At 67.4% G+C, this 14960-nt stretch overlaps 2 protein-coding genes across 2 annotated transcripts in view; both read left to right on the forward strand.

Moving 5' to 3' along the window:
- PRRT4 (proline rich transmembrane protein 4) overlaps positions 1 to 14728 on the forward strand; it is a 16835-nt gene extending 2107 nt beyond the window's left edge. Inside the window, exons 3-4 of the mRNA XM_026656409.2 lie at positions 2444 to 2575; positions 12547 to 14728. Coding sequence (XP_026512194.1) covers positions 2444 to 2575; positions 12547 to 14507 — 2093 coding nt within the window. The 3' untranslated portion in view covers positions 14508 to 14728. The remainder of the gene's footprint in view (positions 1 to 2443; positions 2576 to 12546) is intronic.
- LOC112108416 (adenylate kinase 8-like) lies at positions 5426 to 6862 on the forward strand. The gene has a single exon (XM_024202545.2). It carries the CDS (start codon positions 5426 to 5428, stop codon positions 6860 to 6862), a length of 1437 nt encoding a protein of 478 aa, XP_024058313.2.
- Positions 14729 to 14960: the final 232 nt, after the last annotated feature.

The raw sequence follows: 14960 nt of genomic DNA on the forward strand, positions 1-14960 counted from the left end.
TGCGTGTGTGCGAGATTGTGTGTGTGTGTGCGTCTGTGACATTGTGCCGTGTGTGTATCGGGGGTGCATATGAGCTGTCGGGGGGGTCTGCGTGTGTGCGAGATTGTGTGTGCGCACATCTGTGACATTGTGCTGTGTGTTTATCGGGGGTGCATGTGAGCTGTGGGGGGGGGTATGTGTGTGTGCAAGGTTGTCTGTGTGTGAATCGGGGTGTGTGTGAGGTGTGTGGAGGGGTCTGCGTGTGTGTGTCAGGTTGTGCTGGTTGTGTATCGGCGGGGCATGTGAGCTGTGTGGGCGGGGGGGTCTGCGTGTGTGCAAGGTCGTGCTGGGCGTGTATCGGGGGCGTGAGGTGCGTGTGTGGGTTTGCATGTGTGCGAGCTTGTGTGTGTGCGCGTGAGGAGTGCGTACACGTGTGTGTGCACAGATATGATCTGTGCTCCTCGTGGCAGAACCGGCTGCAGCCGGCCCTTCCCCTGGGGGTCCGAGCGCAGCAGCCCCTGCCCTGGGGAGCCACGGAAGGGGCCGGATTAGCACCAGAGCAGGCCCCCGTGGCCCACCCGGGCCCTGTCCGCGGGCAGGGCAGCTCGTCCCCCGCGGCCCGTCCAGCCCCCGAAGGTGCCCGTGGTGCCATCAGCACCAGTCATGGGGAGGTTGCAGTGCAGACGCCTGCCCCAGACCCATCTCAAGCAGGGCCACCAAACGGCCCCAGGCGGGAGCCCCGGGGCGAGCGTGGGAGTGGGGAGCCCGGCCCGTCAGGCGCGGGGGGATGGAGCGCGGATCCTGGGGTCCAGATTCCCGATGGCCTCAGCGGGCAGCAGCCTCCGCAGCAGCTCTTAACTGACTCACCGGCTCCTGGCAGCCCTGAGCGCTCGTTCGCTCCCCCACCAGCTGAGCCGAGCGCCCCGGAGCCCCAAGGCTGGAGCCAGTACCCCCCACTCCAGAGAGCCGACGCTGAGCCCCCCTGCTGCATGGCCACCAGCAGCCCCTGCCCAGAGTCAGGAGCCTGGGCACGTGTAGGGCTGCCAATCGCACAAAACCGAACACCCTAGCCCCGCCCCTTCTCCGAGGCCCCGCCCCCTGCTCACTACATCCCCCCTCCCTCCGTGGCTTGCTCTCCCTCACCCTCACTCACTTTCACTGGGCTGGGGTATGGGAGGCGGTGAAGGGTGCGGATTCCGGGGTGAAGCCAGAAATGTGGGGTTCAGGGTGCAGGAGAAGGCTCCAGGCTGGGGCAGGGAATTGAGGTGCGGGAGGGGGTGAGGGCTCTGGCTGGGGGTGCAGGCTCTAGGTGGGGCTGGGGATGAGGGGTTTGGGGTGCAGGAGAGAGCTAAGGGCTTGGGCAGGAGGTTGGGGTGCAGGAGGGGGCTCCAGGCTGGGGCAGGGAGTTAGGGTGCGGGAGGGGGGAGAGCTCCGGCTGGGGTTGCAGGCTCTGGGGTGGGGTCAGGGATGAGGGGTTTGGGGTGCAGAAGGGGGCTCCAGGTTTTGCGGGGGGGTCTCAGGGCTGGGGCAGGGGGTTGGGGCTCGAGGTTGGGGCTCGGGGTTGGGGCGCGGGCTTACCTCGAGCGGCTCCCGGTCAGCAGTGGAGTGGGACTAAGGCAGGCTGCCCGCCTGTCCTGGCTCCGCGCTGTGTCCCGGAAGAAGCCAGCAGGTCCAGCTCCTGACCTAGGCTGGGGGGGCAGGAGCCTCCGTGGCATGCGCTGCGCTCGCCCACAGGCACCGCCCCCCGGTCAATGGGAGTGCGGAGCCGGTGCTCGGGGCGGGGGCAGCTCGCAGAGGAGCCCTGTGGGATCCCCGCCTAGGAGCCGCTTCCGGGGCGCAGCGCGGTGCCAGGGCACGTAGGGACTAGCCTGCCTTAGCCCTGCAGCACCGCTAACCGGACCTTTACTGGCCTGGTCGGCGGCGCTGACCGGAGCTACCAGCGTCCCTTTTCGATCAGGTGTTCTGGTCGAAACCCGGAGGGCTGGGGTTGGGGTGGAGCCTGTGTCTGTAAGGGGGGACTGGGGCCATTTTCGTCCTTTCCCTGCTCCATGGCCCCATCCTGGAGGAGGGCACGGCCCCCGCGCGGTGGGCGACTGAGAGATGCCATGGGCAGAGGCAGGGCCAGGCAGGACCCCCTCCGGGGCTCCTGGGGATCTCTGTGCCTGGCCTCTCTGCGGGGAGGGGGGGTGGTCTGTGTGCCGTGGCCCCTCTCCCAGACATGGGTCACACATGTCTGGGCTGAATTAGAGCCAGGCCTGGCTGCAACAGGCCCCGTAACCCCTCCCCTACCCGCTGGGCACCTGCTGCTGACGGCTCTGCCCCGAGCAGGCCCCCGAGCACCCCTGTGTGTGTGTCGGGGGGTCTCCGACTCTTGTCAGAGTCAAGCCGTCCCCCTTTCCGTGTGCATGTGGAGGGTCCCTGGCCCCCCTGCTGACCAGGCCTGGCCTTTACTGTCTCCCTGCAGGTTTCTTTGGCCCTACGCTGCCCCCAGACTGGCACCAGGAGAGGAGGGGGCAACAGGAGAGGAACAGCACAGGTGGCGTCTGGGACCAGCCCCAAGACACCAGCCCCTCCCCACCTCGTGCCACGGAGCCAGGTGAGCCGCTGGGTGACCCGCCTGTCCTGTGGGGCTGGGGCAGCCCCCAAACCAGCTCCTCCTTCTCTGAGTCCCTCCCACTGCCTGCCCCCATCACACGGAGCCCGAGCAGACGCCAGGGCATCCAGAATCCCTGACACACACGGAAGGACACCCACCACCCAGCCCTATGCCCCCACCCACTGCGCAGAATGGGCCTCCTCCTACAGCCCACGATACCCACACACTGATGTACCCCACCACGATACACACCCCAGTGCACCCTGATACATCCCCAATACACGCATACGAATGCACCCCAGCCCCGATACGCACCCCAATACTTACCCAGTGCATGCCTGATACACACCTCATTGCACCCCGATACATCCCCAATACACACGAATGCACCCCAGCCCCGATACACACCCCAATACTTCCCCAGTGCATGCCTGATACACACCCAGTGCACCCCAATACACCCCGATATGCACCCCAGTGCACCCCGAGACACACACACTAATGCACCCACCCCCAATACACACCCCAATGTCCACTCCGAGACACTCCCGAGACACACACACTAATGCACCCACCCCCAGTACACACCCCAGTACACCCCTTATAGTCCCAATACACACCTCATTGCACCCCCTGATCCCCCCCCAACATACACTCCCCAGGCACCCCTCTGATACCCCTAATGCTGCACTGATACACACCCCAACAAACACACGCAGCACACAGACTGGCCAGAGTGATATACCCCCCAATGCATCCCCTGGTACACCCCCCAGCACCCCCCCAGTGTGCCCCCGATACCTCAGTGCCCACCCCAGTGCCCTGATACCCCCTGGTATACACTTTGCCTGGGGCACGATGCTGAGAGCAGGGTGTGCGAAGGGTTAACGGGAGGGGGCTGAGCAGCGGCTGGGGCAAGTCCCTGAGCTTCCTTGTGGACTCAGCCACGCCTGGCTTTGCACAGAGCTCCGTGCTATCTCCGCATCTCCCTGACCCTGGGGCGGGGAGGTCAGACCTTTGCCCAGGAGCCAGCTCAACAGGTCTGGGGGTGGGGGGGCCAGCGGGGTGTTGCACAAGGCCCAGGTGCGGATATTTTTGCCTGCCTCTGTAGCCTGAGTGGGGTTCCCAGCAGTGCAGGGAGGGGCCGGTGGGGCTGGCCCGGGGTGCGGGTGGGGACGAGGCATGGGGGGACTGGGTGGGGCGCTGCTCCGGGCTGGGCTGGCACTGGGAACAGGGCGCCCGAACTGCCCCTGCTGGGCAGCCACTGGGTGCATCCTGTCCCGGGGGGGCGGGGGCGGTGCGGTGCCAGGGGCCCGGAGAGAGGAATGCAGCTGGGTCTGCCCCATGTGACCAGGGCCTCTTGCTAAGCCGGCTCCTTTGCCAGTTGCTGGAGATGCTATGCTGGTCTGACAAGGCCAGGGAGAGAACCCCGGTGTCCTGGCCAGCTCCCTGCCTGGGGCGGGGGGCGGGGGGGTCCCAGGCCACTGCTGAGTGCAGAGGGATCAGCTCACCCCTCCCCCCCGCCCCCTGCTGCGTGAAACCCAGCACGTCTCAGAGCAGGGAGGGGCGGGGAGGGATTTGTGAGGGTCAGGCCGCCCCGCCAGCCCCGGGGCGGCTCCTGGCCGCACACCCCTCGCTGCCAGCCCTTGGGGAGCTTTCCATGACAGGATCTAGCAGCAGCAGGAAAGTGGCTGGGCTGGGCCGGGCTGGGCTGGGCTGGGCCGGGCTGGCCGGAACCGTTCTGCCTGTGGAGGGTTCTGCAATGAAGTGTGGTCAGAGCGCGCAGAATATGCTCCCCTGCTCCCTGTCCCTGTCCTGCTGCCCTCAGCCCCTCCTAACCCCACTGTCCTTCAGCCCTCTGTCCACACTGCACTCCCCCCATCCCCTCTCCTGTTCCCCTGGGGCTCCCCTGCTCTGCCCCACCCCCTTTCCGTATTCCCTTCCTCCTCCCCGTTAGCCTGCGGCCGGTGGGGCCAGGACAGTGTCTGGCGATAGCCGTCGGTGGGCTGCTGAGTGCGGTTGGACCCGGAGAAGCTGCGCCCCTGAAGGTCGCTCGGCTCCCTGCCAGCTCCCTGCGGAGGGCCGGGGCCGCCTGTCACATCCCATGGGGAGATGGAGCGAGAGCTGCCATCCCCTGCGTGCCCAGGCTGACGGGTGCCAGGCAGCATTAGCCTCCATCCGGCACGCTCCCTTCCAGGTGCAGGCCGGCGGGTGCAGCAGCGCCCCGGGCGCCGCGAGCGGAGAAACGCTTGGTGGCAGCCCGTCAGCCCAGGTAAGTGCCGCCTGCGTGGAGGTGACAGATGGATCTGGACAGGCGTGAGGACAGCAGCTCTGCCGGCGACAGGCCCGTCACCTCTGCAGTCACACCGTGTCCCTGGCTCAGCCTCCCGGGAAGGGCAGCGCAGCCGGGCAGAGACGACCTCCCGCTGCTCTGGCACGGCGTGGGGAACCGAGCTGCCGCTGCTCCTTCCATCATCCCCTGCCTGGCACCGCCACCCTCTGATTTCCAGCCCCCGCTGTGGCTGCGTGGTCCCCAGTCTCGGGTGGGAGCAGCGAGTGCCTCTTCCCCCGCCGGTCTCCCCGCTCCAGGGGGCTCGGCTTGGCCAGCCCTCTGCTAGCCGGCCCGGCCACTGGGAGCGGGTCCAGCGCAGTGCTCGCCGCAGCCCGCAGGAGCCCCCAGCCGCGGGAAGGCAGCCTGTGCCCGTGCACCCGTGGGCGATTCGGGATTGCTGCTCGTTCCACCCGCCACTCCCGTGCTCTGTGATGTCACAGGCGGCTGCTGGGCAACCCTGGAACCCGGGGCCGGGTTTGGAATCCCGCCGAGGAGTCGCCCAGAGCAGCTGGGGAGAGATGGACGTCGCTGCCAAGCCCCACATCCCCCCCGCCATGGCTCTGTATGCCGAGAAGCACGGCGTCTTCCAGCTGATGCAAAGCATGGTGGAGGCCCTGCTCATCCACCAGCCCGAGGACCCCGTCTCCTTCATGATAGACCACCTGAAGCAGGACAGCGACCACGTGCCCAGGGTGTTCGTGCTGGGCCCCCCGGCTGCCGGGAAAACCACCATTGCCATGTGGCTCTGCAAGCACCTCAACGCCTCGTACCTCAGCCAGCAGAAGCTGCTGTCCAACAAGACGCTGGTGCTGGCCAAGGAGGCGCAGAGCTACCAGCAGCGGCAGGAGCAGATCCCCGACGAGCTCTGGGTCGACCTGCTCCAGGACCGCCTCTCGGACATGGACTGCATCAGGGAGGGCTGGGTCCTGGACGGCTTCCCCCAGACCCGCGAGCAGGCCTTGCTGCTACAGACCTCCGGCATCGTGCCGCGGCACGTGGTGGCGCTTTACGCGCCGGACACCGTGCTGGTGGAGAGGAACCTAGGCAAGCGCCTGGACCCCGTCAGCACGGAGGTGTACCATACCACCTTTGACTGGCCGACCGACCCCACGGTGGCGCAGCGCCTGGTGCAGCCCGACGGCTGCTCGGAGCAGGCCACAGCCAAGCGGTTGCTGGAGTATCACCGCAACATCCAGGGCATCTTCCAGTCCTACCGGGGGAACCTGCGGACCGTCAACGCCGACCAGCCCTGCGCCGACGTCTTCTCCCAGGTGCTGACGTTCGTGGAGAGCCAGCCCCGCTCGGCCGCCCCCTTCACCCCCCGGGTCCTGCTCTGCGGGCCCCCTGGCAGCGGGAAGAGCCTGCAGGCTGCCCTGCTGGCCCAGAAATACGGCCTGGTCAACGTGGGCTGCGGGCAGCTGCTGAAGGAGGCCGTGGCGGAGAAGTCGAAGATCGGGGAGCTCATCAAGCCGTATTTCGAGAGCGGCTGCCCGGTGGCAGATAACCTGGTGCTGAAGGTGCTGCGGGAGCGGCTGGGCAAGCTGGACTGCGCGTCCTTCGGCTGGGTGCTGCACGGCTTCCCGCGCGACGCGGACCAGGCCGAGCTGCTGAGGAACACCGGCTTCGTCCCCAACCGGGTCTTCTTCCTCACCCTGCCGGTGGAGGCCATCCTGGAGCGGGTCTCTCAGCGGGCCACGGACCCCGTCACGGGCGAGCGCTACCACCACCTGTACAAGCCGGCCCCGAGCCTGGAGCTGCGCCGGCGCCTGCGGCAGAACCCCCAGGACGCGGCGGAGAAGCTGGAGCTGCGGGTGGATCTGTACAGCCGGCACGTGGCGGACTTGGAGGAGTTCTACGAGGATGCCGTCTACGTCAATGCCGACCAAGACCCCTACACTGTCTTCGAGTCCATAGAGAGCTGCGTCACTCGGCCCCTGCCCCTCTGCACCGTCTAGCGCCTGCGGGCAGGGAAATACAGAGTTTGCTTTCAGAATGGGATTCGGGGTCGTCTTCTTTAATAGGGCCAGGTGTTCCGGGGGGGCCGCTGAGCTCCCCCTAGCCCCCACCTCCCTGCCCAGCCCCCAGCCCAGCCAAATAACCAGGGTAAAATACTGAATGGCTTCCCGGTGATGTCAATGTGGAGCCAGCAGCGCCCAGCCAGCTCTCCAAGCACTTGGCTTGGGACCCTCTGCCACTCAGTCGATCTTTCCCGGTCTCCTTCCCTCTTCCCCTTCCCCCCCGCCCTCGATTTTGACACCCCTGCAAGTTTGCTGATCCCCCTCTCGGCTGCGAGAGCGGGGGGGGGGGGCCCTGTTGCCTTGGGGGTCTCACCCCGGGGGCTCTCTTTGGGGAAAGCTGCCCTGTGTTCTCTTACGAGTCTTCTCCCCACGCCTGGCCTGGGATGAGCAGCGATTCCTCCAACCAGCTTCTCAAAGCTCCGGAGGGTCCCCGCGTGCCCCAGGGAGCCGCAGAGCCTGGCCTGGGAAGCTCTCACCAGACAAGTTGGCCGATTTTGAAGCTGGTGATGTGTGACACCAAGGGATAAACAAAGCGGGGTGCAGGGCCGGGCCAGGAGAGCAGGGCTCTGCAGGCGGAGGCGGGGGTCTCAGTAGAGTGAACCTGTTCCCGCTTGGTGGGGGGAAACCTTTGGAAAGCCTGGCGCTGGTTTGGGTGGGGGCTGCCCACTGTCACGGACTCACAGATCGTGCCCACTCTTGGCCCCGTGTGGTCCGTGGGGGGAGCCCCCTTCAGTGCGACAGCCCTTCTCGGGGGTCCACTCTCTCTCGGGGTTAGGCCCCTCCACCTCCTGGAACTGCACCTCTCTGAGCCTTAGCGCATCTGTCTCTGCCGTGGGCCCCCTCAGGGAGTCCCCTCGCTCTGGACCCCGTGGGGCCTCCACCCCCGAAGGGGATGATGCCGCCCCACCCCCGGCCCGTTCTCTAGCCGAGTGACTCTCAGCCAGCGTAACACAGGAAGGTTTATTGAGAGTTGAACACAGCACAGGAAACTCTCAGGGCCTCAGGCCTGGCCTCCTTCAGCCCAGCACATCCCAGTCTCTCTGCATCCAGGTGGGCTCTGCCTGCTCCCCCTCTCCAGCCCAGAGCCCCCCTGCTTCCCAGCTGGGCATCGAGATCACCGGCCCCAGGCCCCGCCTCTGTCCATTGTCTTCTCTCCAGGGAAACAGGGTCTCCTGGGCCTCTTCTGTCCCCTGGGCCCCTCTAGCTGGAACCAGCTGGTCAGGTCACCAGAGTCCTCTCTTCACAGCCCATTGTCCTCCACCTGGCCAGAACCAGCTGTGACTCCCGAGCTGGACCTCCCGGTCACCAGGTCACCCATCGCTGGGGTGTCCATTCTCCAGGCCATTGGCCGGGGTCCCAAGTTCCCTCGTTGGTACTGTGTACCAACAAACTCCCTCTCCCATCACCTCATTAAACCACTAACACCCAGGAAAACTGAGTCCCACCCCCTCTGCATGCAAACCATTGGAAAAAACAAGGAAAAACCAAGAAAACCCCCCACTTCGTCACACCCACCGAGGGCTGGCTGGGAAGGGTCTTGTCCGTGTTGGCCGTTGCCACCCCCAGGGGGCAGCTGGGGTCTCTGCTGACTCCAGCACTTGTGGTTTCGGAGGAGGGGGGTGGTTCTCTACTGGGAAACGTGCTCAGAATTAAAGTCTCGACTTCAAAGACCCCCGAGCAAACCGCAGGGGGCGCTGGCTCCCTGGCGCGCATGTCACTGTGCCAGCCGGAGATGCTCGCGCGCTCGTCCTCGCTGGTTCTCCGCCCCGTCCTGCTCTCCTGGCCCGTGTGGCTCACAGCCTCGTGCTGGCATTTGACTTGGAGGAGTCTTTCTCCTCGCCCACATTACAAAGGGCACGTCTCTGCTGCCCCCCTCCGATGCCCCTGGGGTGCTGCGTGCGGACTGGCTGACGACTCCCCGAGGCAGCTGGTCCGGGCAGGTTTGCGGAAGAGCCTTTGATCTCCGAGCAGTGGGAAGCCCGGCAGGAGAAAGGCTGCTCAGCGAGCTGCATGGCAGGACTGGCGGCTTCGGGCGCCCGTGCCAGGGCTGGGCGGAGAAACAGAGGGGCTGGTGACTCTGGGGCCGTCGCCTGAGCACACCTGCGCAGAACGCCGCTCGGCCAGTCCAGCCGCGGGCGCATTCAGGGCAGCGTTCTGCCTCCTTCGGTAACGGAGCCGTTCTCTGGCCCGGCACCCAGTCTGCTGCCACCCTGGCACACACCCAGCATCCATCCAGCCCTATTGGTGCATATGTAATGGGGCCCTTGCCCCTGGAGCGCCCCCTGGCAGGGCAGCGCTGCAATTAAGTCCCTGCCTCAGTTTCCCCCAGTGGACTTTTAGTAAGCCCTATGGGGCTTATGTATATTGAACAGTGCCCCTTCCGGGCTTCAGCTTATTTAACCAACGGTGACACATTACCCAAATCGGCCTCCGCCCCAGCCGCCTGGTGGGAGGGGGCAGGGGGTGAGTTGTGTCCTGGTCCCTCAGCAGCCAGGCCCTCTTGCCAACGGGGGGAAGGGTCTCTCACGCCGGCCCTTCCTCCTAATTCCTCGGCTCTGGGGCTGCAGCTGCTCCCGCCGTTGGGACCGGATTCCGCTGAGCCTGGGCATTGACAGCGCCTCCCCTCCCCAGCCTCTGCTGCATCTTCCCTGGTGTCCTTTCCTGGGGCGCGCCCCCCCCAGCACCCCGAGGAGCCCTCCCCAGAGCCTCTGTTCCGTAAGGGGACCCCATTGGGAGGAGCTCCGTAGCCAGCCCTCCCAAGGAGCTCACCCCCACCCCCCCGCCGCGTTTCCTCCCTGTGCCAGAGCCCACCCTGTGCCTCTCGTCCCTACGTCTCAGCGCATTAGGAACGAGGATGGGAGCGTTCTTGTGGACAGAGGGCTGGAGAGGGGCTGGCCAGGCATAGCCCCCCAGACCCCCGGGCCTGAGCTCTGCCCCCCGGGCCATGGCGCTGGCCGGGCACAGGCAGGATGATCCTGTGAATAGCAGGGCACACGGCGGCCCGAGGCCAGGCTGTGGCTGCACAGGGCCCGGCCCGGGGGCCAGACAGCCGGCTCCGTGGCAAATTCCTCGGCGGTGATGCAAACGGGCGGGCGGATTGAGAGATGCCAGAACTAATCCAGCGAAGAGAGGGTTGCAAAGGCACTTGGTGCTGATCCGAACCTGGCTAAAGCCCCGGATTAGACTCCCGAGGGATAAACAAAGCGAGGTGCAGGGCCGGGCCAGGAGAGCAGGGCTGAGCTCCGGGGGGCACCTCGGTCAGCCCCAGTGCAGCCCGCCCGGGGGAGCCGCAAGGGGGGCGGGCTGTGGTGGCGTTGGGGCGATCGCTGATTGGCGTCTGTCCCGCCGCTTCCCGCCAGGCCCCATGGAGCCGCCGGCCATTGTGTGAGCTGCTGTGTTTGGAGAAGCCCCTGGCTACGCAAACAGCCCGGGAGGCAGCCCCAGGCCCAGCCAACAATGCCCCTGAGCCCCCCAGCCTCCCCTCCCCCACGCCAGCGCCCACGGGGCCGGCCAGCGGGGGCCATGCGTGCTGGAGAGCAGAGGCTTTTCTCAGCCCCTGGCACAGGGGGGAGGTCCCTGCGCTTGCCTGGGTGGTCTCCTGGCCGTGCCCAGACCCAGGCTGGCACTGCTTGTCCGCCCTGCCTAGAGCTCCGGCCCTGGGCACTCTCTGGCCTGGAGCTCCCGGGGCAGGTGGCCTCTGCCAGCAGGGAGAAGGGGTCCCCCGGCTCTCCTCGCGGCAGGGATGGGGGGTGCATAGCAGCGCCCCCTCCTGCTTGGGGAGGGACCCAAGGCCCCGAGCCAGCTCTCACTGAGGAGCCCGGGCGCTTTCTGCGGCCTCGGAGTGAGCATGGGGTTCCCTGGGGTCCCCCCTCCAGCGCCATGTGCCACCCTGTGCATGGCGGGCATCCGTCCCTGCTGTCCCCTGGGTCCCCCCTCCAGTCCAGCTGCATGGGGGGCTCCACACAGCGGGTCTGCCTGAGCTGACAGTCAGCACCCCCCCCCCGAGGTCACAGGGGCTCAGCCAGCCGGCTCCCCACAAGCAGCCAGCAGCCCGGCACGTTCTGCCAGCAGCTCTGCAGCCCCAGGGCCCCCGGATTAGGGGCTATTTGCTTTCATGTTTTATCTCCAGAACAGCGAGTCCCTGGCTGGCTGCTTTCCAGCCGCAGGCGCAGATAACGCAGGGCTGTGTGCGTGGCCGGGTGTTCTGCTCGGAGGGTGTTTGCACAGTCTGACCCGAGCGCCTGAATACAGCAGTCGCCACGTCCTGATCTGGGGCCTGTTCACTGTGGGGCCTGTCTGGGTTTCAGAGCCCCCCCTTTGCCCCCCAGAGGGGCACGTAGTCAAGTGTGAAATGCACATGCACAAGGCTGTGTCTGCACATGTGTTCTGTGAGTGTCTAAGTGGGAGTGTCTCCCAGGTGATGGTACATTAGCATGCATGTGTGTATGCACTGGGACACGTGTGTGCTGCTCTGTGCATGTGTGTGCACACTGGGGTGTGTGTGGGGGGGGGTTGCATTCAGGGGCCGGTGCATGCTCTGTGCGTGTGTGTGCGTGTGCTCTGCGGCCAGTGCAGTGCATGCTGTGTGTGTGTGCACTCTGGGACTGGTGAGTGCTCTGTGTGTGGGTATGCACATGCTCTGGAGCCGGTGTGTGCGTGCTCTGGGGCTGGTGTGTGCTCTGCATGTGTGTGTGTGTGCTCTGTGTATGTGTCTGCGTGCTCTGGGGCCAGTGCGTGCTCTGTGTGTGTGTGGGGGGGGGGGGGGGTGTGTGTGTGCGCACGCGCATGCTCTGGGGCTGGTGTGTGTGTGTGCGCGTGCGCTCTGGGGCTGGTGTGTGCTGTGTGTGTGTACGCGCTCTGGGGCTCGTGTGTGTGTGGGTGCGCGCGCGCTGAGGCTCTGTGTGTGTGTGGGTGCGCGCACGCGCTCTGGGGCTGCTGTGTGTGTGTGTGTGCGCGCATGCACTCTGGGTCTGGTGTGGGTGTGCGTGCGCGTACGCTCTGGGGCTGGTGTGTGCTCTGTGTGTGTGCGTGTGTGTGTGTGTGCATGTGCTCTGGGGCTGGTGTGGGTGTGTATGCGTGTGCGCTCTGGGGCTGGTGTGTGTGTGTGTGCACTCTGGGGCTGGTGCATGCACTGTGTGTGTGCTGTGTGTGTGCATGCGTGTGCGTTCTGGGGCAGGTGTGTTTGTGCACATGCACTCTGGGGCTGGTGTGGGTGTGTGTGCGTGCGTGCTCTGGAGCTGGTGCGTGCTCTGTGTGTGTGCTGTGTGTGTGTGTGTGTGCTCTGGGGCTGGTGTGTGTGTGCATGCGTGTGCGCTCTGCGGCTGGTGCGTGCTCTCTGCGTGGCAGAGAGGCAGGGCAGCCTGTTTCCATCACCCCTAGCTTGCCCCTGGTGCCCCGCTCGTGGTCCCCCCCATTGGCCAGGCCCCCGGTGCTGCCCAGCTTGTGCGACTGGCGCGTTTCCTGGCCCCGGCCCCGCAGAGCCAGGAGGGGGTGGGCTTTGTGGGCGTCACCGCGACGATGGCAGGCCACGAAGACCTGCTGCGTTCCCTGCCGGTGCTGGGCCCTGGCGCTGGGTCTGCCTCCCCCCCCGCTAACGGCCTCTCCGTCTCCTTCGTCCCCAGGCCGGCACGGCCCCTCTCCGGGCAGCGAGGGGGCGCTGGCCGCCTGGCCCAGGTGCACGCCGGAGAAGCCAGAGGAGTGCGGCTCCCCCAGCCCTGAGCCCGAGGCCCCGCCGGTGCCACGCCTGCTGCCCTCCCCGCCCCTCTTCGTCACGCTGCACGCCGACTGGAACACGGCCATGGCCGACTGGGGCCTGGCCTGGGAAGCCCACGTCTACGGGGCCGGCTCCCTCTTCAGCCTGCTGGCCCTGCTCTCCCTGCTGAGCCTGGCCTGCCTCCCCTTCCGCTGCCCGGCTGGCTGCACCTTCCTGGCCGCCCTCGACCTGCTGCTGCTGCTGGCCGGCGCCGCCCGGGCCTTCCTGCTCTTCTACGACGCCTACGGGCAGCAGGAGCGGCTGCCGGCCGTCGCCTCGCTGCTACTGCACGACCTGCCCTTCCCCTGCCTCTCCTCCGCGCTGGCCGTCGCCTTCCTGCTGCTTTCCGCCCGCTCCCGCGTCAAGCTCTCGCGCGCCCGCTTCCGGCACCCTGGCTGCCTGGCCGCCCTGGTGCTGCTGCACTTCTTCGTGGCCGTGGGCGCCGTCCTGGCCGCGGACCTGCTGCGCCAGTTCCCCTTCCTGCTGCTGGTCTCGCGGGGGACCTTCGCCTTGCTGGCCGCCCTCCTCTCCCTCGCCTTCCTCGCCTTTTACTGCCTGGGGCGGGCGGACGCCACGCAGATCTACAACCTCCAGAGCTCCACGCCGCCCACCGAGCACCTCAGCCGCTGCCCCTTCGCCGACGCTGGCGACTGGAGCCGGGCCGCGCGCACCACCTTGCTGGCCGCCTGCTTCGCCCTGCTGAGCGCTGCCTTGCAGGCCTACGCCATCCTGCACGCCCTGGGCTACGGCCTGCCGCCGGGCTTCTTCGGGCCCTGGCCCTGGTGGTCGCTGCAGCTGGGCTGCCGGCTCTGCGAGGTGGGCACCGGGCTGCCCCTGGCCCTGGTGGGCCTGTACCCCGTGTTCTGCTCCCACGAGCCCCCCTGCGTGCACTGCTGGGGCGCGCTCTTCCGCGGCCCCGTGAAGGCCCCCGTCCTGCCCAACAACTTCCAGTGGGCCGTGGCGCAGCACGAGAAGCTGGTGATGTGTGACACCATCGCCCGCAGCGACTCCGAGTTCCTGCCGCTCTACGCCCTGGCCGGGAGCCGCCTGAGTGCGGACGGGGCCGCGGGCTACTGCGGCGCCCACAGTCCGGGGGCCGCCAGGGCCTCGGAGACGCGCCTCAAGGGCGGCTACGGCTCGAAGACCTCCTCCGTCATCAGCATGGCCATGGACGGTGACCCCACCGACGACTTCCGGCCCCCGTCGCCCATCAACCTGCGGCGCAGCATTGACGAGGCCCTCTTCAGCGAGGCCCTCATCCCCGCCAGCCTCTTCCAGCCCACCGGCGCCCTAGCCAGGTCCAGCACCCTGGCACTCAGCCTCCAGAGCCCCGGCCTGCAGGAGTGCGAGGGGCTCGGGGAGACGCCGGCCAGCCGCGGCCTGTACCGGACTTCCTCCTGCGTGGAGCTGGAGGCGGCCCTGCCCCAGGGAGGGGATGGGGAGGCGTCCCCGGAGGCCGGCGCGCCTGACACCCCCCTCTGCTCCCCGGGCAGGTGGAGGGAAAGCAGCCGCTGCTCCAGCTCCCCCTACGGACTCTCCCTGGACGGCTCCTCCCTGGTCCTGTGTCCCAGCCCGGAGCAAACCACCCACGCGTCTTCCTTTGCGTACGAGCCGAAGCTGCCCCGGGGCCCGGGCGAGAGCAGCCCCTGCCGGTCCCCCCCGCCGCCCGGGGGGCCGTACCTGCCCCTGGCCCAGGCCTCCCAGGAGTCCTTGGACTCTCTGGCCCCGCAGCCACCGGCGGGCGAGGCGGCTGTGCTGCAGGAGGAGTTCATGGACGTGTGCCGGCAGATCGACGCGCTCAGCGTCAGCAGCGACACCATCGACCTGTAGGGAGAGGGGCCGCCCCGGCCCCGCTGCTGCCACCTTCCCAGTGGGCCCGGCCTCGCAGGAGGAGCCAGGGCGACCCTGAAACCCACATCTCCCCCCATGGTGCTAGGCGGGACGGGCCCTTCCCGCCCCTGGAGGGGGGTCCCCTCTGGTCAGAGCCAATGCATGGCCCATGCACTCCAGCCAAGGGTGCTCACCCCACACCCACGTCCCAGGGGTCCAGGGCCGGGGCAGATTCGCAACGTCCCCCCCCCCCCCCGGCGCCCCCGCGGCCCCCCCCCCGTCCTTCCCCCCCCCCCCCCACCCGAGATGGGGCTGGGGGAGCCCGTGGCCGGCCCTAGGGGCCTGCATCTCTATGACGGGAAGAGGGCGCTCCCTGCTGGGGGAGAAAAGGGACTGCGGGCTCCCAACAGCTGGGACCACAGCTCCTTGGAAAGGGGGCTCAGGGGCCCGGCT

Source organism: Terrapene carolina, unplaced genomic scaffold, assembly GCF_002925995.2.
Source record: "Terrapene carolina triunguis isolate 2854851 unplaced genomic scaffold, T_m_triunguis-2.0 Scaffold230, whole genome shotgun sequence".
NCBI classification, from domain to species: domain Eukaryota; kingdom Metazoa; phylum Chordata; order Testudines; family Emydidae; genus Terrapene; species Terrapene triunguis.

Excerpts from the sequence above, each read along its gene's own strand:
- LOC112108416 (XM_024202545.2), top strand. The coding sequence starts at position 5,426 with ATGGACGTCGCTGCCAAGCCCCACATCCCCCCCGCCATGGCTCTGTAT.